This window comes from Solea solea, chromosome 16 (genome assembly GCF_958295425.1).
Source record: "Solea solea chromosome 16, fSolSol10.1, whole genome shotgun sequence".
In the NCBI taxonomy this organism is placed as follows: domain Eukaryota; kingdom Metazoa; phylum Chordata; class Actinopteri; order Pleuronectiformes; family Soleidae; genus Solea; species Solea solea.
This window is the reverse complement of record NC_081149.1, coordinates 9,413,623-9,436,094: the sequence shown is the minus strand read 5'-3', so window position 1 is coordinate 9,436,094 and position 22,472 is coordinate 9,413,623. Positions and strand designations below refer to the sequence as shown.

At 40.4% G+C, this 22,472-nt stretch overlaps 2 protein-coding genes across 5 annotated transcripts; both read left to right on the top strand.

Moving 5' to 3' along the window:
• The first annotated feature begins 1,036 nt into the window (after positions 1-1,036).
• Positions 1,037-2,587, top strand: LOC131474925 (lebercilin-like protein). Its single transcript, XM_058652654.1, has one exon. The coding sequence runs from the start codon at positions 1,065-1,067 to the stop codon at positions 2,520-2,522; it is 1,458 nt and encodes a 485-aa protein (XP_058508637.1). The 5' UTR covers positions 1,037-1,064; the 3' UTR covers positions 2,523-2,587.
• Positions 2,588-3,732: 1,145 nt separating this feature from the next.
• Positions 3,733-19,852, top strand: atp6v0a1a (ATPase H+ transporting V0 subunit a1a). 4 transcript variants are annotated; one of them, XM_058652649.1, is made up of 22 exons: positions 3,733-3,930; positions 5,133-5,288; positions 6,328-6,406; positions 6,507-6,604; positions 6,687-6,815; positions 7,459-7,541; positions 8,159-8,285; positions 8,364-8,446; positions 8,533-8,626; positions 10,100-10,312; positions 10,942-11,092; positions 11,339-11,478; positions 11,628-11,794; positions 11,901-11,991; positions 12,451-12,569; positions 12,659-12,866; positions 12,968-13,075; positions 13,179-13,286; positions 14,161-14,178; positions 14,658-14,775; positions 15,320-15,491; positions 18,915-19,852. In XM_058652649.1, exons 2-22 carry the CDS (start codon positions 5,172-5,174, stop codon positions 19,006-19,008), a joined length of 2,517 nt encoding a protein of 838 aa, XP_058508632.1. In that variant the 5' UTR covers positions 3,733-3,930; positions 5,133-5,171; the 3' UTR covers positions 19,009-19,852. The 4 variants fall into 4 exon arrangements, with proteins under 4 accessions (XP_058508632.1, XP_058508631.1, XP_058508633.1 ...); XM_058652648.1 differs by having other exon boundaries at positions 14,134-14,178; XM_058652650.1 differs by lacking the exon at positions 14,161-14,178 and having other exon boundaries at positions 3,734-3,930.
• Positions 19,853-22,472: the final 2,620 nt, after the last annotated feature.

Here is a 22,472-nt window from a genome sequence, read left to right as displayed (position 1 = left end):
AACATTGAGCTACCACTGTCAATTATCATATAAAATCACAGTGTTATCTATAAACAATTTCACCAGGATTTTCACTATGATGTTGCCATTGCACACTTCCACAAATACTGATCTGAAACCAAAATGATGTTACTTATTTATGTACATATCAGTGTAAGTGTTTTGTTTGTGACATTCTGTCATTTTGAGGATAATATAATTATTTCCTGGTTATGAAACAACATACATTATGGATTTTATTGTACTCCAAGTATTTCTGGAAGTGATACATAAAATATTTACATTTATTTCTTCTTTACTTCTTCTAATTTTGTGGTATTTTTGAAAGACCAGGCAGAAACATGGCCTCCATCAGGGCTGTTTGATCACCCCATATTTATACATTCTCTCTACCCCACTGCTCATCAGTCACATTAAAATAGCTCATTCCAAGGTAAATTTATCACAATCAGCCATGTTTTTAAAGGGTCCATTGCTGTTCAGGTAATACAGTCAGTCAATATACCAGTTAAAGAAAATGTTATTTATTTGGGGATCACAATTCTTAATAAACAGAATGGTATAAAAACTCAATTACATGCAAGATTTGTTCCTAACTTAGACTCTGTAAGCGAGTAAAGAGTCCTCCATTTGTTACAATCTGCCATCTCACTGTATGATGTCACTGAACCTTTAATTGTTCTGGTGTTTGGTTTTTTTTTGCATTCAAAGATGCAATACATAGATAGATGTAAAAAAAATATACATATCTTGAAGTTCTCATCCTTGAATTAGAGTATCGTTGTAATTGGCTGTCAGATAATCTCTTACACACATATGACATCATATATTACACTTTGATATCACGGGGGATCAAAGGACAGGGGCATCACAATGTTCTCGAAAACTCCACTCAACAACGCAAGGAACACGCTCAAAATAATGGATGATTAAAGAAGGCATTCATGTAACATAATGGATGTCAATTACCGTGAAGCACCAACAACAACAAACCAACCAATTCATTCAGCTTCCTCTGTTGTGTATATTTTTTGTGTTGCACTAACGCACAAAGACAAGAAGTCATGTCTGTGAGTAGAAAGACGACGGACGCCTTGCCTCAAACTGAGGGTGACGGTGATTATGCAAAGCACAACACCCCTAACAGCAGGTCCTGCACTTCCTCCAAACCGTGCTGTGGCTCGCACCGGCAACATGACTCGTGCTACGAAGACTCGATTGACTCGCTCAAAGGCAAGACCTCGCAGAGCAAGTCATCAGACAGGGGGCAGAGGTCAAAACAAGGTCGGGCAAAGACGGGTAAAAAAAGTCTGGACAATCATCAAACTCCATACAAGCCCTTGCAGACAAGGCTTGAGAATGACATACTGATGAACACCAAGGCCCTGAAGAGCCAGGTGTGGGACCTGCAACGGCAACTGTCTGAGGCACATAATGAGAACAAACTTCTGAAGCGTGTCCAGCATCGCTACATGGTGGCACTGAAGCACTTTGAAGACTCAGAGGACAACATCACTGAGACAATCACCAAGCACAGGAACGAGGTTCGGGCCCTGCGAGCGCATCTCCATGACACCCGCAGGTGCAGGAATCACCTGTTGAAGAAGCTACGGGCCACAGAGTACGAGTTGCAGACCACAAAAAACTCCCTGCAGCATCTGCAGAAACTCAGCCAGGATCAAAGCCTGCTGGAGAAAGAGGAGCTTGTCCGCATGCTGGACAAAGCCACTGCCGAGCTCGAGGAGAAGGACAAGAAGATTCTGTACCTGGAGAGGGACTTTCAGCTGTGCAAAGACTCATTCAATCGCCAGTTAGCAAGTATGAAGAGAAAGCTCAGCCAGGCAAAAAGCTTTTCCACCGATCTACAGGAGCAGATTTGTCTGTTGACCAAGGAAAATGAAGAACACACAAAAAAGCTACAAGCACACAATATTTACTCCAATCGATTTGTGAAAGGAGCACCCAAACTAGACAAAGAAAACAAGGTGGTTCAGACTCATGGGTTAATTCTTCTCCCCGTTTACCACTCACCTTCCCCTCGAGGTGTTTCTGAAATAAAGGTTTCTTTTGAAACAAAACATCAAGAAACCGCTAGTAATGTCATGTCAGAGGAGAGTTACCTGGAGGTTACAGATGTCAATATAGACAATTTCTCCTCAGAGTCAGAGGAGGAGTTATTCGAGCTATTCGAAGAGCCAGTAAGGTCAGATTTTGAGATATTAGAAAAGCCAGTAAAGTCAGAATCAGTGATATTCAAAGAGCCAGCAAAGTCAAAATCAGATATATTCGAAGAGCCAGTAAAGTCAGAATCTGGGATATTAGAAGAGCCACTGATGTTACCAGAAATGCAGAAAATAGAGGAACGTGAAAGCAATGAGACGTCTCTGAATACAACCCAGTCAAATAGACGAGAACACATGCAACCACAGAACCCACAAATCAAAAAGAGCCTTACCTTTCAAACCCCTCAGAGCCTGCTCAAACTAACCTGCTCGAGGCCTGAAAGGCACGGGTCCTCGTGAATGTATCTATCAATATTGTACGATATAGAAAATAGCAAACTATGCAGCAGTAACCTGTAGCCCTGTCGTGGTCATGTTGAACAACTTTAATGCGTCAAGATAGCAAGATAGCAAAAATACTCCAAAAATAATAGTTAAGGGAGACTTATTGTTGTTGACAAACGCTGTGGCCTCAACAGGACAATAAATATGACATTTTGTCAATTGTTGCAAGGTAATTCTATGGTTTATATTCCACATCACGTGTTCTGAAATATACACTACACACACACACATCTGTGTTGGAGATTTTTTGTCGTCCCTTTTGTGCATTTCTCAGAACTACATGATCAACTGCCAACTATAAGTGCTTTGGCACACTCATGCATTAGATCAGTGATTCTCAAACTTTTTAAACCAGTACAGTACAATACAATACAGTATAGTGCAGAAAGATATGCTTGATATATGCTATACGATACTACACTATACTATCACATACCCTGGGTCTACACAGTAGAACAGTATTTCTGATTTTCCTCCAAGTACCACCAGAGGAAGCTTGTGTACCACTAGTGCTACACGTACAACAGTTTGAGAACCATGGCATTAGATCACTGCATAAATCACCTTATACAAAATGCTTGATCTAGTTGAAATGCCCAGTACAGTTCAGTTCAGTTTTTATGCATAGTATACTATACTATTCACTGCAGTATAATACAGTAGAATATAGTATATATATGTGTATATATATATATATATATATATATATATACACATATATATACATATACACACACACACATATATATGTATACATATATATAACTATAATACAGAATAATATAGTATAATATACTATGCATTAAATACTATAAACACTGTACAGTACAGTGCAGTTTAGCACAGAAAGATATGCCTGACAGGACTGTACAATACTATACACTACTAGCTATTATGAGTATTATAATAATAATAACAGCACTTGTTTCAACTGTTGTTTTTAAAGTGCTTTATAAATAAAGTTTGATTGGATTGGATGTAGTTTTCAGAATTGTGCGCAGTTCAAGTTCAATTTGTTGTGCCTATAAAGTAACTATAAATACATTTTTAACAAATGGGGATGCTTTACACACTTTGTCCACTGCGGGGCGCTGGACATTTACGACGACGGATCACATCCGGCAGTGTTTTTTCAAAATAAAAACCGGAAAACCAGACCTGCGACTCCATAGCGCCGTTTAGTGTAATTGTTGTCCTGTTGGAGCACAGAGGAGAAGGGAGGCATCTCCACGTCTTGCCGCGACACTTCCTCTTTGTGAAGAGTCGAGGAGAATTACTTCAAACCAGCGACCTGACCACAACCAATAGAGGAGGAAGACGAGGCGGAAATCTCGCAGGAGGAAACAGGATTTCCATCTGAACTGTAAGCACACTAACCAAAATACTGTTTACCACCGTCATTTTATACGAATATACCATGAACGGAGATTAGAAACGATGTAAACTACTCTACTCTACTAGCGTTCATGTTATGACTTAAACGGAAAAGGTAAATGTTGAGGAACAGGTGCGCTGAGTTAGCGTTAGCTATCTCCACAGCGCACACGTATTTAAAATGCAAACTCACTCATTGTTAACAGTCATCTCAGTTCAATAACTTAAAAGTCTGATGTCAGTTACAGTCCATATATACCTCATAACAATCAATAACGCATTGGGTAACATTACCTTGTTGTCTCGGTGTTGAAGTTTAACTGGCTAACGCCTGCTAATCTGACTACTATTCAGCTTTTACTCGAGTTTAACAACACCAACGGTAAATCATTGGCTAAAACGCAGCTATTAACACGGGTGCGTTACGTTATTAACATGATTTTTATGAAATTAGTGTTGACAATCAGTGTTAGTTGTGTAATTAGCTTTAATAGTGAGAGGTAGGTTTAATGTAGTAGCTGTTAGCTCACCAACACCCTCACCTTTGACAGAAGATGTAGTAGTAAACATGGAGCTATAAGCATAAGCTGTAGCCTCATTAGCTATTCAACTTAAAGATTTCTTTAACAATATCCTTTTTATTTTCATGATTCGTTCATAGGAAACTCCTTTAAAACGACCGGTAAATGTGCTCACAGCCTTACTGTGTTAAAGCTTACTAGAGCTACAGGTCACATGCTACCTTGTAATCCTTAGATAAGCCGTGTGTGGTGCTTTTATAGAAGGGGCTTACGCATCTGTAGCTGCAAGATATTCAGTGAAAACCACACCTTTTTCTTTTTAAGCCAAATAAAATGCTCAATAATTGAACTTCGTTTAGGCTTTTTGGCTTCCTTCCACTCTAACACTTGAGTATATCACACAATAGAATAAACTCCCTTTTAAGCACAAGAACATTCCTGCTCTAATCATGGGATCTGTGTGGGGCAAACTGATTTTTCTCCCCTTTCTGTCACATGCCAGCTTCTCACATTTGTGTTAAACTAACACCAAACTGACAAAAGGTCTTTTACATGTGATGTTCACCCTCATGTTCCATGTAGAGAAAAGTGTTAGATGTATAAGTAAACAAAATGTTGAGCTTGCTTGTATTTGGTGCCACTAATGGACATCAACATTGTTTCTATCCAGAGGTTTTGAGGCTGCACAGCGCTCAAGTCCTTCTGCATCATGGGGGAACTCTTCAGAAGTGAGGAGATGACGCTGGCTCAGCTCTTCCTCCAGTCAGAAGCTGCCTACTGTTGTGTTAGTGAACTGGGAGAGATAGGGATGGTGCAGTTTCGAGATGTAAGTCACATTCATCCCATCAGCTGTGTAACCTATGAAACTTTCATTATCCTGCATAGCAAAACAAATTGGGCTTTGTCCGTCTTTGGCCTTTTGTGTACAAAATAACTCAATTTATAAATTAATTAATTTTTACCACATTCGATATATGTATTGTTTGGTTGGATATCTATAGATAACAATGCATATTTCAACATATTTATGTAAATAATAGGCTACAAAGATAGTTTTAATGATTAAGAAATTGTTCTCTATCATATACAGTTTACTTAAAATCAGCCGTATACTTTCTACTAATTATGTCAGCATCAGCCACCAAAAAAAAACTCCCATTCCATCAAACTATCATTTGCTCCCAATCCTGTTTGACATTTTCTACCAACTTACTTCGAAAGGTGTAAGTCATCAAAAAAGAAGACAATATCAGTAAAACTGTTGAGAAACGACATGCCTTCTGCATCATGTTCATCATGTGCTCACAGCTGACCCCTCATTCCACGCATACGAAAGCCCATTCCTGACAAGGCCTGAGGGAACCTTTGTGTAAAAGTATCAGCCAGGCGGTAACAAAAGAATGTCAGCAGTGTTGTCTTATTCATCAGGTTACTCTAAGCTTGTAAAAAAAGCTTTAATATTAAATGACAAGGTTTTTTTATATATATACTTTAAATGAAATTGAAATGTATCTCAAGTCACTGTGATATTTTATTTACATATTTATGTAGCCCTCAAACAAACAGTTTGCCTCAATGGGCTTTACAGTCTGTAGAAAAAGTGACTCCCTCTATCCTTAGACCCTCTCATTGAATGAGGAAAAACGCCATTATACAGACCCTTAAAGGTTGAAGCTGTTGTGTTATGACAGTATGTGTTTACTCGTGGTAGTTGCTTTGATAGTCTAATCTACTCTGATTGTGGAAATATTAGTCATGCACATTTTGTATTATTATTTCTTAATTATTATTTCTTCTTAAACATGACAGCTTACATTCTCTCGCTTGACCCTACATTATTATTGTTTTGGTTTTTTTTCTTGCAGCTAAACCCTGATGTGAATGTGTTCCAACGAAAGTTTGTCAATGAAGTGCGAAGGTGTGAAGAGATGGATCGCAAACTGAGTACGTGAGCTCACATAAAGCACTGCAAATTGATTATTCCATCCCAATACAACTTTGTCTAACTAATTATCATTTATCATTATCAATTTCTCACTTGCAGGATTTGTTGAGAAAGAAATAAAGAAGGCAAACATGGAAGTAGTTGACACTGGAGAAAACCCTGAAGTCCCCTTCCCAAGGGATATGATCGACTTGGAGGTGACTTCCCTCTCGCTCTCTCTGTCTCTCTTTCTTAAATTGAGCTTCCTGCCACTAACCTCTTTGTGTCATTTACCAACAGGCCACATTTGAGAAGCTCGAGAATGAGCTGAAGGAAATAAACACGAACCAAGAAGCCCTAAAGAAGAACTTCCTGGAGCTAACCGAGCTCAAGCACATTCTGCGTCGCACGCAGCAATTCTTTGATGAGGTCAGCTTCATTGCAACCACACACATTGAAAAACAATACGTTGTTTCTTTCTAACTCACTCTAAGCCAGGAAGAGAAGTGAGACTTAAACTTTGGTTTAGTTTAGTTATTTTAGTTTATGGTTATGGACAATAATGGTTTCAACTAAAACTATTAGATTTTAGTTGAAATTAGATTTCAGCTTTACATTGATGTAATTACTCTCAGACACACACAAAGTTTTGTTTATTCAATCATTTAAATGTTGTTAGCACACTGCTGTGTATAGTACTTTTGTTGTGCTTGCTTCTATGCACACTGTTCATTTGCCAGACCAAAATCCTTCCCTGTAAACCTTTGCCCTCCTTTAATTCCACTTCACTGCCTCCACTAGCAAGATTATGTAGACTTGCAGTCTTTAGTGATCTTTTACAAGTTGTTATGAGCTTTGATTGAGGTGAATCATTTAACCAGACACTAACAGTGACAGTTCAGCCATTAACCTGTGGAATTCTCTCCGGCACCCTTTCTTCTGTTTGTCTATATTTTATCAGGTACATGTTTTTTTTATTGTCAGCTTTCACCATCAACTCTCTCTGAAAATGCTGTCGCTGTAATGATTATGTTGCTGCTGTAACTGATATGTTTACCCACTCTGATTTTAGATGGAGGATCCCAGTTTACTGGAAGAAACAGCTTACCCCCTGGATCCTAGTGATGTCACCAGAGGAGCTCCTCTCAGACTGGGGTGTGTTGTTTTTTTTTAATTTAGTAATTTGACTTTTTTTTTTTTCAATTTTTGATTCCGTGGATGTGACCATCTGTGTCTAAAATTGTATTGTTAAGAACCAGCCAATCACCTCCCACACACCAGCTCAGACTGAAAGGCTTAAGACAACAGTGGCCGCCTACAGTGGAAAATCCTCATAAACTTGCATTCCTTTCTAGTGTAGACATTTCACTCAGGGTTGAAAACTATTTATTATTATTATTATTATTATTATTGTTATTATTATTATTATTATTATTATTATTATTATTATTATTATTATTATTATTATTAGGTGACTGCACTGAATTTGCAACATGTGGCAAATTTGACAATGAGTTCTTGCTAAGATTGTTGTGCAGTGTAGGTTCCTGTTCCAAGGAAAGTCACAGGGAAGGAGATGACACCATCATTATCATTGCAAATAAAGCAGTAAATGCCAGTGAGTGCAGGATGAGTCATCATATGGTTGAATCTGAAGGAGAGGGTAATTGCTTTTGCACTAAGTTCCTATCCAATCCAATTAACCCAATCAATCTGGAGCAATGGGTATTGGGTACCATAGTGACAGGTTATTGTCCGTCCACTTATTCCAGATTTGTAGCTGGAGTCATTGGCAGAGAACGTATTCCCACATTTGAGAGGATGCTGTGGAGAGTTTGCAGAGGAAATGTCTTCCTGAGGCAAGCAGACATCGAAGATCCTCTGGAGGACCCAACCACGGTCAGTTCCTAAACTAAAGTTTTTGTAATGTTTCGATTGAGTGTTTTCCTTCCAAACAACTGTGTGGATTTCCCTCAGGGTGACCAAGTCCACAAGTCTGTCTTCATCATCTTCTTCCAGGGAGATCAGTTGAAGAACAGAGTTAAAAAGATCTGTGAGGGGTAAGTGAATTGGCAAACATTTATTAGGAAGTATCAAGTAATCGACTTCGTCCAACAGGATCATTATTTGTATTATCCGTTTGCAGGTTCAGAGCCACTTTGTACCCGTGCCCAGAAACGTCTCAAGAGAGGAAAGAGATGCTTGCTGGAGTAAATGCTCGCATTGAAGACCTGCAAATGGTAAGGGAAAAATGATCTTGCACTCATAAACACCAACTTGTTCAAAACAGTCCTCTTTGCTTTTGTCTGCTCAGCATGATTTCTTCATCAGATAGTGGATCTGGTTGAAGACATTTCACAAGTTGCATGAAAAGAGGAAGAGGTCTGCTCTGAATGCAGTAGAAGTAAATAACATGCTTCTGCAGCCTGAGTCAGTTATGTTGAAGTGTGATAAACGCTAATACTGCAAGATCACTGCCGCAGTAACTGCTCGTATGAGACAGATACTTGACACTTAGCATGTATCTTTGTCTTTGTGGATGCAGTGTTATGCCTGTCGCTACGTGGGCTTGAGAGCTAAATGACAGAATGATATGAATGATGAGGAAGGTCAGGCTATTTGGCTAGCAATCAGCTATGTGTGTGGGCCATTAAGCCTCTTGACTGCCAATGAGACTGTGACTGTCTGCAGACAGCACAGAGTTTAGACATGCTGCTATTTGCTGAGAATGTCCTTTTAGTCATTCAAACCCAACATTGCTTGTTCTTCTTGCGCACATGCATCGTAAAGGACCGTCTCTCTTCGAGAGTCGCTGGGGATTGTTTGACAAAGTAGTGAGAGTTATGCAGCGTTCACAGCTGGTTGAGCTGTGAAAAGGAGCAGCTAAAGAGATGCATTCAGTGACCCTGGATATATTTATTTTGTCACATCTGATGGTTCCACAGTTTTGAGTTTAGGAGTGGCTTCAAGATGCATTCAAAAAACCTTGAAATCCACTAAACCAAACCTTGCTGCTAATACCACCTTGTGGTATTATGCACCATTATGGACTATAACTCTTTTTTTTAATTAATGTACAGTCAATACACACAAATGTCAAGAAGAATATAAATGATATAGCGCTTGTCACCTCCTCAGGCTAGCCCAGCCATTGTGACCAAACCCATTCCAAACAGGAATATGTTTTCTAAGCACTTGTCAGCATCCGCCTTAGACAAATATTTTTGGGTTGGGTATCCAGGCTCTGCTGAGACCACACATCCCATATTTCTAATGAGAAGTATGGGATATGTATATTGTATTTCTAATGGGGGGGGGGGGAATGCCACTGCCCTTTAACTGACAAGTTACTGCTCACTTATACCAGTAAATGTAAACCCTCTCTATGAATAGCCAGGAATGTATGATTCATTGCTGCTATTTTTATTTGTCCTGTTATGATGAGCCTTTTCTCGTTGTGATGGATAACATTAATTATTTGAATCGCATAAATCTTACCAATGCTGACAGTAATATAAATGAGTTACAGACAGATGCAACAAATGCTGCACAAAATCAGAAATTAATAAAACGTACAAATGACAATAATCTGTGTAGATTCTTATTCATACATCTCATTCATAGTTATCCAAAACTACAACTGGACTTGTAGATCTAAGACAGTCATGGAAAAGATGTTCTGACCAAAACCACCTTTGTGTTTGTCTCTAAAGGTGCTGAACCAGACAGAGGATCACAGGCAGAGGGTCCTGCAAGCTGCAGCCAAGTCAGTGAGAGTGTGGTTCATCAAAGTGAGGAAGATGAAGGCCATCTACCACACCCTCAACCTCTGCAACATTGATGTCACTCAGAAGTGTCTGATAGCCGAGGTGTGGTGTCCCGTCTCTGACCTGGATTCCATTCAGTTTGCTCTGCGCAGGGGGACGGTGAGTCACTGAGCAGCAGTTAATGGAGACTATTTGGCACAACATAAAGACAGCCACTGCATAAAGTCACCAGCCATGTTTATGCATAGGACCCCATAGAACAGCTCTGACTGGTTGAGTGACAGACTCCACAAATCCTCCTGAGGTGTTATCCTGTGCTCTCCGACACAAACACATTATAGTTTGCTCCATCAAGCCCTCTAAGTGGCGCTTTTGTGGATCATATGTTCAGCATTTCTAGAACAACCCACATCATTTTGATCAGTCTCAGATCTGGTGGCAACGCCTAAAAATTCCTAAACTTCCTCAAACCAATTCCTGAATATTTTTCACAGGTCTTCAGAACGAGGCCACTTCAGTCAGTTAATACAGTTGTCCTGTAGCCTTGTATGAAGGTGGTTTCTGATAAATAACAGGCTGTTAAATCCTCATTTATATTAACTGAGAAAGCAGCAGGATGCATCTTATCTTTGTGTGGTTAGCTTTCAGCATTCTCAGAACACACGCCTTTTCCTGAAAAGATACCACAGCAAATTAAACCAGGATTTCTAGTGAATTTTGATTTCTGTGAACATCAAATTGATTGCCGAAATAATCATATCTTGATGACATTGTTCTCTGCACTTTAGGAGAAAAGCGGCTCCACTGTGCCCTCCATTCTCAACAGGATGCAAACTAAACAAACTCCACCCACCTATAACAAGACAAACAAGTTCACCTCTGGCTTTCAAAACATTGTTGATGCTTACGGAATCGGCAACTACCGGGAGATAAACCCTGGTAAGCGTGCACCACACCTTTCTTTGTTCATGGTGTTCTTACCATGAACACCATCGCTGTTATACTTCATCTCCTATGGCATCTTTTGTTTGAAAAAAAAAAAAAAAACTGCTGGTCGTAGTATTTAAAATACAACCACATCGCTCATTATCACTGTGTTTGCACATGCCAAGTTTCATATGTGTCATTCATTTGTCCTTTCATCTGCCACACCACCTACTACTCTACTGCGATACCTGCCTCCAGCGCCATACACCATCATCACCTTCCCTTTCTTGTTTGCGGTCATGTTTGGTGACGTGGGCCACGGGGTGCTCATGACCTGTGCTGCCCTGTACCTTGTGTTGAGAGAGAACAGGCTAATCGCCCAAAAGAACGATAATGAGGTATGAATCCCATCATCCCCATCTCATCAGTCCAACACCATTCTTACAGGTCACATTTATGCTTGTAATAACAGAGATGAAGCTTTCCAGAAACATGTCCGTTTGTCTTGCTTTCCACAAGATTTGAATTGAGTTAATGTCTGTGGCAGATGTTTAGCATGGTGTTCGCGGGGCGCTACATAATCCTGCTGATGGGAGTCTTCTCGGTCTACACGGGTATCATTTACAACGACTGCTTCTCCAAATCGCTCAACGTGTTTGGCTCTGGCTGGAGTGTCAGGCCTATGTTTGATCAAAAAGTGGGAGGCAACTGGACGTAAGTGTCATTGGCAATATCTGAAATGGAGCTCCAACCCAGGGACTCCTGTAGGTTTGCAGCAATGAATATGACAACAAACTGATTGGTGTTTTCTCACGTTCAGGATGGATACACTTGAGGGCAACCGAATTTTACAGCTGGACCCAGCGATAGATGGAGTTTTTCGAGGGCCGTACCCCATTGGCATCGATCCGGTGAATATATTTATGTTTTGTGATTAATATTCAGAAAATTCTGCCGAGTATAAAGAAGCTTTGATATTGCACAAGATTATATATTAGTTAAACATCAGATATAATTTATTGCTCGGGTCTAAGTCCTCTTTCATACTTTCCGTGTTCTGTGTTCACAGAGCCGTGCGTACACACTAACCTCAGTACAAAACCACTGTTCCACAGAGTTGGTCTGGCATTCTACACGTGTACTTAGAATCCCACATTCTAGTCCATTCCAATCTAATGGCCTGGAGCACATGCAGTTGACATGTAAACTCTGCACATTCACAAAATCTGAGCTGGGCGGGGGGGGGTTAGTTATATTATATTCATAATGACATAGACCATCGTGGAACAGATTGGTGTAATTTATGAACTGCACTAATTGGCAGTGCTAAATGTGTCTATTTTATATAATTTGACTATCTTGCCTTTCAGATATGGAACATTGCAACCAACAAGCTGACATTCCTGAACTCCTTCAAAATGAAGATGTCGGTTATCCTTGGAGTCATTCACATGCTGTTTGGAGTCTCTCTTAGTCTCTTTAACCACATGTGAGCTTTTCATCCACTTATTTACACGACCATTGTTCCTTCCTGGTAACATTTTGGTAACAGTTTTGTTTGTTTGTGGTTCCCCGCAGTTACTTCCAGAAGCCGCTGAATATCTACATGGGGTTTATCCCAGAGATTGTCTTCATGGCCAGTTTGTTTGGTTACCTAGTCATTCTGATCTTCTACAAGTGGCTTGCATTTGACGTGTTCACCTCCAGGGAAGCCCCCAGTCTCCTCATTGCCTTTATCAACATGTTCCTCTTCAGCTACGGCGACACACCTCTTTACAGAGGACAGGTCAGACCTGTGTCATTTACAAACTTCCATGTTTCTGTCCTCAAAAACAACCACTGAAAGATAATTGTCCTTCGTTTATCTTCTTTCTCTTGGATTTGTAGATGGGTGTACAAACGTTCTTGATGCTCCTCGCCTTGGCATGCGTTCCCTGCATGTTGATAGTGAAAACGCTGATACTGCGACGACAACACCTGTGGCGGAAAAATTTGGTAGGGTACAATGGGCAGGCAATGCTATTACGTTGTGGAATAAAATATCTTACTAGTAACGCAGAAGGCGATCCATTTGTTTATCCTTTCTTAAATGTGACAGGGTATGCAGAACTTTGGAGGCATCCGGGTAGGCAACGGGCCCACGGAGGATGAGGCTGAAATTATCCAGCACGATCAGCTCGCACAAAATTCTGAGGAAGAACCTGAGGTAAGAGAGACGTGTCTTCATAGCGAAAGCAGGAGTAACGTCAGGCCAGAAGGTACACGGGTTATAAGATCACATCCTTGAATAATTCAGTCACTTTGACCCAGTTGGAAACAAAAAGCGATACCTGATGTCTCCAGTTCCACTGTGGCAATACGAACATGAATTATGGATTAAGGACTGGTTTAGCAGAAATTTATACTTCCCCACTTAACAGCCAGTGGCCACAGGCATTTTTTTTTCAGTTTACCTGTCCACCTGTTTTTTCTTGTTCCTGTGGTCACAATATCTAATGAAGGGGATTTCTCTAAAAGTCAATTCAAATTATCACTGTTTAACATTTTGCTTTGTGAATGTAATGTTTTAGGAACAATTCCTTCATAGCTTTGGTACATGGATCACTCAGATGAAGTGAAAATATTTTGATGGACAAAGATCAAAAGTCACTATGATCTCAGAAAACCCCTTTTAATAAGGATTCTTTCAGCTCGAGTCATGGGTTAACAGTTATGGTGGCTTCACTGCTTAACTTCAAATTATGAATCTGTGTAGCCAGGAGCTGCATTGGTCTGCAAAGACCTTCAAGCTTCCATTGTCCATACTTGTCCAATACGTGGAAAGCTTTAATGTTACCATAAATTGGATGAATTGATAACTGTTAATCTTAAAATTGAACTTATACAACATTAACTGTTGCAGATTCATAATTTCATTCTAAAGTGCACATGTGTGGTTCCCCTTGTCTGTATTTAAGTTAACTGTTTTTTCTCATTACTTTCCTTCCATTTACTCATGTCTGTCTGTCCATCTGTGTGTGTATCCGTGTGTGTGTGTGCTGCCAATAACCAAGCGTTGCCTTTTGTCACCTGCTTTCAAGGCCCAAGAGGAGGAAGAGGTAGGACAGGATCTCACGCTGCGCCCCCCCACCCTGCAATTTATCCTCTCTTGTCAAAGTGCATGTTCAGCAAATTTAGTCTTTTTCTGCCTCTCCGTTTCCGCCCGCCGCTCTTAGCTGTGTCTGTCGTGTTTGCTAGTTGGTGGTTGGTCAGTGGTTTCCAGGAGAAGCACGGGGTGCACAGATTCCTCGAGCAGTGGGTGCCAGTAGGCCAGTGCTTCCTTTCAGTCTCGTGACGTGCATGAGGCATCAGCTGACCAGCTGATCTTTGGGTTCACGGAGTCTTAAGATGGTGTTGCTTTGTTCAATGTTGGGGGGGGGGGTTTGTGGCTCAACAGTGGCAAATGGTTTTTCCTGACAGTTATCTGATTAATCATGCACTCACAATGAACCAGAGTCCTTCTTTGTGGACCTCGGGACCTATTGTAGATATGTGGGTTTTCTACAGTTAAATGCTGACGTGTCTCTCTCCCCCGCAGTTTAACTTTGGGGATGTGGCAGTGAATCAGGCAATCCATACCATAGAATACTGCCTGGGCTGCATCTCAAACACGGCCTCCTATCTGCGGCTGTGGGCCCTCAGTCTGGCTCATGCACGTAAGTCCACACCGTCTAACCTCAGAGCAGCAGAAATGAAAGCCACGCACACGCACACACGTCATTTATTTATTTACATAACACTAACCAAAACCTATCCCTAACTTTAATTATAACCAGTTGTTACCGAACCCTAATCACAATTAGGGTTCCGGTCCTGACAAGGTTGGTGTTTTTGCCAGAAAAGCACACAAGTGCACGCACACACAAACTCACAGGGTTTAGAAAGAGCGCAATTATTTACCTAAACAGCAGAGACTTATTGCACATGATATATTGCAAATTAACTAATGTTCTCTTTTCTCGTATCTGATATAGATAAATAGCTGAACTGAAGAGTTCAATGCAGATTACGTGTTAATGTTAGCACATGCTTGGGATTTCTGGCAACCTTTGGTTGCTGTTGTACATGTCTGGTGCACACTCCTTTGCGCTAGATGTGCTGCAGCGAGTCTAAACGAAGCTTGATGCTGTCTGTATTTAAATGCACTGCATGCTGTACCTCTAAGTTGTATAATGTGTGTTTTGCATGTCTCGTGCACAGAGTTGTCGGAGGTGCTGTGGACCATGGTGATGCACATTGGCCTCTCTACCGCCAGCATTGGAGGATTCGTCCTTCTGGCCATAGTCTTTTACTTCTTCGCTATTCTTACGGTTGCCATTCTCCTCATCATGGAGGGTCTGTCTGCCTTCCTGCATGCACTGCGACTGCACTGGTGAGCTCAGCACTTTCCACAGAGTTGTTTTATGAACAACACATTTAGTGTTTACTTTTTTCTCCCTTGGGGAAAACCTGGGTGCAGCATGAATACACACTCCCTTTTCCCCAACTCCCACGAAACCACCAGCAATCACAGAAAACAAACCATTTTAAAGGTTTGTTAAGGTCTGTGGGTAGCCTGGATGTAAGTGGTTTAAGGGAAGTCCCACATAACTACAAGGCTTCAGTCTTATATTCTGCAATCTTTTTCCTATCAGCTCTGTTAACTTTGAGCTTAGACTCATGGTCCATCTACACCAGAGGAGTTGCTTTTGTTGTGAATTCCATTATAAGAACTACAGAGCTATAGCTCCATCTGGTGGTGGGAGCTTTGTTTTGTAACTTTAATCCAATCACACAGAAAATAATGTACAGATAAGAGGCAGCTGATTCTGTCTGAGAGAGGCTGAATACAATTTTTCTTAACTTGAAGCAAAGCTATGCAACTTTTTTTTTTACCTTTAAAATTAAAGCCTCAAAGACATTTTGTAAGTGGGACAATGGATCCTCTTTTATAAAAACTGGGAGGTTATCAAACGTCTGCGTTTGTTGTGGTGCGTGTGCTACAGCGGCACACATCTTTACAGTATAGTTTTAGTATCTTTGATGAAAGTTATTGAACACATATGAACATGTTAAATACACAGAATTAACAGGATAATCTGAGTAAAAGTCAAGTTTCTGTGATCCATCGGCTGCCACAGTTGCTCTGACTTCTTGTGGCCACAACTGTCACAAATCTAAGTAACCATCAGACTTGGATGTGTCCTCATTACAAACTAACCGGTTGTTTGTTCCCCGTCACGCTCACTTTTTCCTGGCCCGTGACCTGGAACCTGTCACATTTTGCCATTTCTGTCACGTGTGTGTGTGTGTGTGTGTGTGTGTGTGTGTGTGTGTGTGTGTGTGTGTGTGTGTGTGTGTGTGTGTGTGTGTGTGTGTGTGTGTGTGTGTGTGTGTGTGTGTGTGTGTGTGTGTGTGTGTGTGTGTGTGTGTGTGTGTGTGTGTGTGTGTGTGTGTGTGTGTGTGTGTGTGTGTGTGTGTGTGTGTGTGTGTGTGTGTGTGTGTGTGTGTGTGTGTGTGTGTGTGTGTGTGTGTGTGTGTGTGTGTGTGTGTGTGTGTGTGTGTGTGTGTGTGTGTGTGTGTGTGTGTGTGTGTGTGTGTGTGTGTGTGTGTGTGTGTGTGTGTGTGTGCGCGCGCGGTAGTGCACAGCAGTGCGCGGCTCCATAACACAGCACAGACGAGTCTTTGTTTCCCCGCGTTATAGTCTTTGTCTGGCTTTGCTGAATGTCATCCTGGGTTTAGAATCCACTGGCACATTGACAGAGGATGCCTGTGGTCCAGCCACTCTGCTCTATAATTGTCCTTTTAATCAGGAATTATGAGTGAATCAGCTTTCACTGAATGAAAGACATTTTTAGCTCAGTGATGCTTATAATAAGGCAATCATCATTTATTTCTAAATGCTGAATGTGGTCACATGGGTTATAATGTCTGACTGCCAAAGTAAAGGTGGACAAAATAAAAAAAAGAAAGTTTTCACTTGTCAAAGAGGTGTACTTGTTGACCTAACCCACATAACAGTTAAATATAATTAATTTCATTTATTTATTTGCTCCAACCAAGACAGAAATGCAACAATAATACAATCATCCACAAGAAAACTTATTATACCTGCCCCTACTCTAAACTGATATAATCAAATAATGGGCAGTTTGCCTGTTTCCATTATATATAATTTCTGTAACAATCATTATATCAAATATCTCTATTGTCAAATGAGTTCACACAATCCTGATTAAGCCTATCAGCTCCACATGACTCTTTCCATGTTTCTCACTGTCTCACAAAAAGTTTCAAAAGTGAATTCTTCTGCGTAAAAAACACTACGTCAATCAGCATTTTGACGGGATAAATGACTCCTGTCCCCGTTGTGCACTGCTACTGTAGGTCTGATCAGGTCTGATAGTATTGCCTGACAGAGCCTGTTTTCAAATGAAGGACGCAGCATACTAAGACCCAACAGAGGTAAAACAACAAGTTATGCACTGTAGCTTTAAAGCAAGGCTCCGTAAGTCTCAAAATGATAAAAATAAATAAAAAAAGAGCAGGCTATACTTTGACGATAACAATGAAAGGGATGTGACGGTTGCATTTTTTTTAACAAAGCCCTGCCCCCAAAACAATGGAATTTGAAATTTGGCTCTACTTTCTCTGCCACTTTTCTATGACTGCTTAACTTACTAACTTCTGGTCATTGTCTCTTGGTCAGCAGTGAATTCCTCCTGGTGTTGCGCTATGAGACATGAGCAGGGTCTGCACAGTTAGGCCAAAGTCATACTGCATTCCATGTCTGCAGACAGTTGCTACGTATTAATGCTTGCACGTGCATGGTCGTGGGAACCATTCATGCTAAAAGAATGACTGTGTCAGCCAGTCATTCTAGTCCTGGTGATTTCTTGTCATTTGTGTGTCCTTGTGTTCATGGGCCTTGTTTAGACTGCAGCCCAAATCAGATTTCTGACCAACTGTTCACATTATAAATTGCACACCCCATTTGCGTGACATAGTCTAGTCTCTCACATGGATTTCTATAGTTACAGACCACACCCCAGAAAACAAGTAGTCAAAATGGATGACAGAAATCTGTTCCAAATGGTTATGAGGATCCATGGCACAAACTTTATTGACTTCCACTGTGTCGGATCTTGTGTTTTTTAGCTGCCCCCCCCCCAAAAAAAATATAATGTCAGATAAGCTTGCCTGGGTGCACCCTGGCGAGCCTTTGCAGATACATTGATGGTACGAACCAATGCAGGTTGGTTCAAGTACTGAACACCAACCAATTATTCAGCGGTCTTGATTAGTCATGCTTTTTAATAGCATTGTGAAGAGACTACAAAATGGCCTTGTACATAACCAAAGAAAGCTTTAAAAGGTACTTTACAGTCTGTGCATGTTTAGTAAGCTAGTGCATATCATTGTAAACGTACATGAAGATACCTTCATGTCTAAATATGTTTGTTTTCTCCTCCTTTCACCATCTGAGCAGTTTTACAAGAAAACATGAAGTCGTGCACAGTACAGACACACTAGTGAATGGCAGGTATATGCGGCTGCTCAGTTATAAGGTCACCTAGTCATCACTTTTTTTAAAAATAGAGCCTGATCAGTTTCCAGAGGGGAAGCGGCTTAGATATCTTGGCCTCCAACAGCAGAGCTGCAGACATGAGCGGGTGCAGACTGTGGAATGAAGAGCAGAGGTCAACGGCCACAACTGCACCGCTCAGCGTTACACAACCTCAAAGTCATCATCATCATCATCACCACACTGCTTGCCAGACTCCCCGGTCATTGTTTTTTTTGTGTGTCTTCCCAGGGTGGAGTTCCAGAACAAGTTTTACACGGGCCAGGGCATCAAGTTCCTCCCCTTCACCTTTGACAGCATCTTGGACGGGAAGTTTGAAGAATGAGCTCCGAGACCTTTTTCCCTCCTCTTCAATTAAAGTTTTTCTTCCTTTCAGTATCTTGTGTCTTGTTGAGGCGTGATTATTTTTTCCATTATCTTGGGTGTTACCGCAACTTCACAAGAGACCCGACGACTATCTGTTCTTCTGCTGTTTGTTTGTCCACATTCAGTCGCTAAATCTGAGAAATCTACTCACAATGTACTATTTATTCATTCCAGAGAAAATAGCGTTATCTGCAGCATCTGTCATTCATGTCTTGTCACAGTTGTTTTACCTGTTTTATTTAGTCTAATGTTATTTATGCAAGATTCTTGCAACAAGAAGTGCAAATAATTAAGTGGGAGTGTTGCAATACAGATCTTAGTTTCCTGAATGATCAAATACTCATTCACAGTAAACTGACCATTTTTCTATTGGCATTATTCTGCAGCAACAATCAACAACTTGTGCAGAAAACACCAACACCTCTATTTAATTGCACACTGACTGTAGCGCTATAAAAGGGAATACAACTTACCTTAAAACAGGACGTCGGTCTGCGCCTTTTCCGTTGTGTTCTGCCGCTTATCTGTTTTCTTTCAGTCTGCACAGAGAGAGAGTGACGGTGAAACTGTAGGTGAATGTTCTGAAACGCATGATAAAATGATGCAGCCCAGTTTGTATTGTAAACTTCTGTTCCCTATTATGATATTTCACTTGTACGTCATGGTAAAAGATGTTTTCCTCACACGTAGAAGGGAGTCAGAGCGGCAAAACGGCTCGGATATAAATAATCCTCCACCCTCAGTTTTTAAGCACCGGCATTAATTGTACATCTCTCTGTCAATAAAGTAGAAACCTGGTTTAAGTTGTGCATGTTTTTCTTCTCCTCCCTCACACAAACCTCATGCAGCAGAAGTGGAGGAAAGCCATTGTTTATGTCCAAAATAGGAATAAAAATTTATTTATCTTCTTTAGTGGTTTTAATGGACCACATTTTACAGCAGCCAGGAAAAACACAGGTGTGAGTAATCAAGCTAATTATGGCTGCCTCAGTCTCTGTGTCATCGTTAGTGTTAATTAACTAACACCTGTGCTTGTCCTTCTGAAACATGGTGGAAAAGGTCATGTTTCCTGAATAACGTTGATCAGAGTTTCCCAAACCTTGACATGATGAAGTTATCAGATAAAGAAGATGAAAGATCAGGGGAAAAATGGTCAAATATTCCACTTTGACAATATAGTTTCACACATTTAAGATGAACTTTTCTGGCGTGAATTAGTTGCCAAATATCAGCGATTTATTTATTTATCAAATCGTTATCGCTAAATTGTTACAGCCCTAAAATCCTCGCTGCAGTAAATTCTTTTTATTTGTAAATAGATGAGCACGCTCTTTAAATCTTAATTGAGCTGATTACTGCAAAATATATTTTGACATCATACAATCCAAAAAATAAAATCCATCCATCCTCACCCTCTTTACAGTGACCTCGACTCCTGCACTTTTAATGTCATGTGAACATTATACACTGTTACAGTAATGTTTTAGTCTAAGTTATTGTTTGTTGTGACCTGATGTGTCACTGTGTTCTTCCTCCTCTTGGTGGTGCTGTTGAGTCGACGGTGTGACAGTTGTCCATGAGCGAGAGAGAGACAGAGAGAGAGAGAGAAAATCTCCAGCTCAAGCCAATAAAAACACTTACAGTAGTTGACTTCTTTTTATTGCCTGTTCTGCTGCTGCTGTACTTTGCGCCCGACATGGGACACTGGAGATTTATTTGGCAACATAAAGGGAAATGACCCATAGAAACAGTGACTACATATATATATGTTGAAACTACATTTACAGTTGTTGTACTATAATGGTCCTTTTCTTTAACATGTCACTTATCGCGTGATTGCCTGGTTTCTCCCAGCCTCAGCGTCTCCAGGCCATGACGTTATAATGTCCATACAGAAGGAGCCTTTTATTATGTCCTACACTGATTTTGAAAGTGTTAAATTGATTTTGTCAGCTAAGGGGAAGCAATGAACTTTACACAATATTATATACAATTTTTTAAAGTACCTGGAATGCAGAATAGCCTATGCACTAATGTACCTCACTTATTGAAGCTGGGCAAAGTGTTTTTACATTACTGGTGAATTCCTTATACACAAGTAACAAAAGTCTCATCTATAAAATTTAGATGTAATAAAACATAAACGTGCCCCAGATATGTACTTACACTGAAGTAGCAGACCACAGTGCAATTTAGTTTTATTCAAAAACTTTTTTTTTATTTATATGTAAAAAAATTTTACATATAAATAACATTTGAATTAGGATTTTCTGACGTGTGACTGTGAGCACAGTGTGTACCTGCACCACAGGAGGCCTGGCCATAAAAACCTTCTCAGGAACATCATGTTCTCTGTCTCGTTCTTAGCCACAACATCTCCGAGTAATAGCAGTGCTCTTTATTTATCTAACTTTTTTAGCTCATTTAACTTGATATTTCCCAGCGTGTCAAGTGTAACCATGAGTGAGAGCGAACCCCCCAGAAATCTTGTCATGTTTACAGTTTCAAAGCTCAAATTCCAGAGAGATTGACTCTATTTCTTTTGCTCCTTTATCTAAAGCAAACACAAACTGCACTTTAGTTTGACGATGTTGTGTCTCTTGTAAGGTTACGCTCATTTTTCTTTGGGATAACAGAGAGGATTTTGCAGCTGTAAGAGCTGTGCAGGGTCTTGGTCTCCAACAACTGAAAAACGAGTAAGACCTCGTTGAAGAAGGTCAATCTACAGCTGTGGCCTTCAAAGGGAAATCCATACATTAGTGTTTATGACTGACCAGAGTCCAGAACCTGGAAGATGATGTAAGTTTAAGACGCTGCACTGACTTCAGTTCAATGAGGACGTCCAAACTCCAACCTACCAGGCCAATAGAAATGATATATTTACTTAAATGGCCGTCATGAGGACTGTTCATATCAGAAATGTGCAATAGGAGTACAAAACATGTTAACACACACAAACAACAAACTCAAATGACCTGGCAGCCATTGGGTGTCTAGCTTGGTCAGTAGGGAGCCAGTGAAGTGAAGAAAAGTCAAAATCTTTGAGAAAAAAGGTATTGAATGAGAATATTTATGATGATATTTCACAATCTGCCTTAGCCCCTAATTAACCTAAACCCAATTCTAAACCTTACCCTAAAACCAGGTCTTAACCCTGAAAAAACCCTTTAAAGTTGTTTGGCCCACACAAAATGTCCCCACAAAAACATGTTTTGGACCTTATACAAGTAACATTGTATGCTAAAAAAATTATGTATGGGAACTTTTTTCACACAATAATGATGGTTCACTGCATATTATTCCACTTATTACATATTTAGCTCTCTGGAAAACTATCATTAGACACAAAATATGTAAAAATGACAGTCAAAGCACAAGCCGTCCACCAAGTTGACGCTGACAGATTTGCAGCCGTCTCTTACT

Coding starts and splice junctions, on each gene's coding strand:
- LOC131474925 (XM_058652654.1), top strand. CDS start 1,065: ATGTCTGTGAGTAGAAAGACGACGGACGCCTTGCCTCAAACTGAGGGT.
- atp6v0a1a (XM_058652648.1), top strand. CDS start 5,172: ATGGGGGAACTCTTCAGAAGTGAGGAGATGACGCTGGCTCAGCTCTTC. Junction 11,093..11,338: donor CTACCGGGAGATAAACCCTG/GTAAGCGTGCAC, acceptor ACCTGCCTCCAG/CGCCATACACCATCATCACC. Junction 12,570..12,658: donor CTTAGTCTCTTTAACCACAT/GTGAGCTTTTCA, acceptor GGTTCCCCGCAG/TTACTTCCAGAAGCCGCTGA.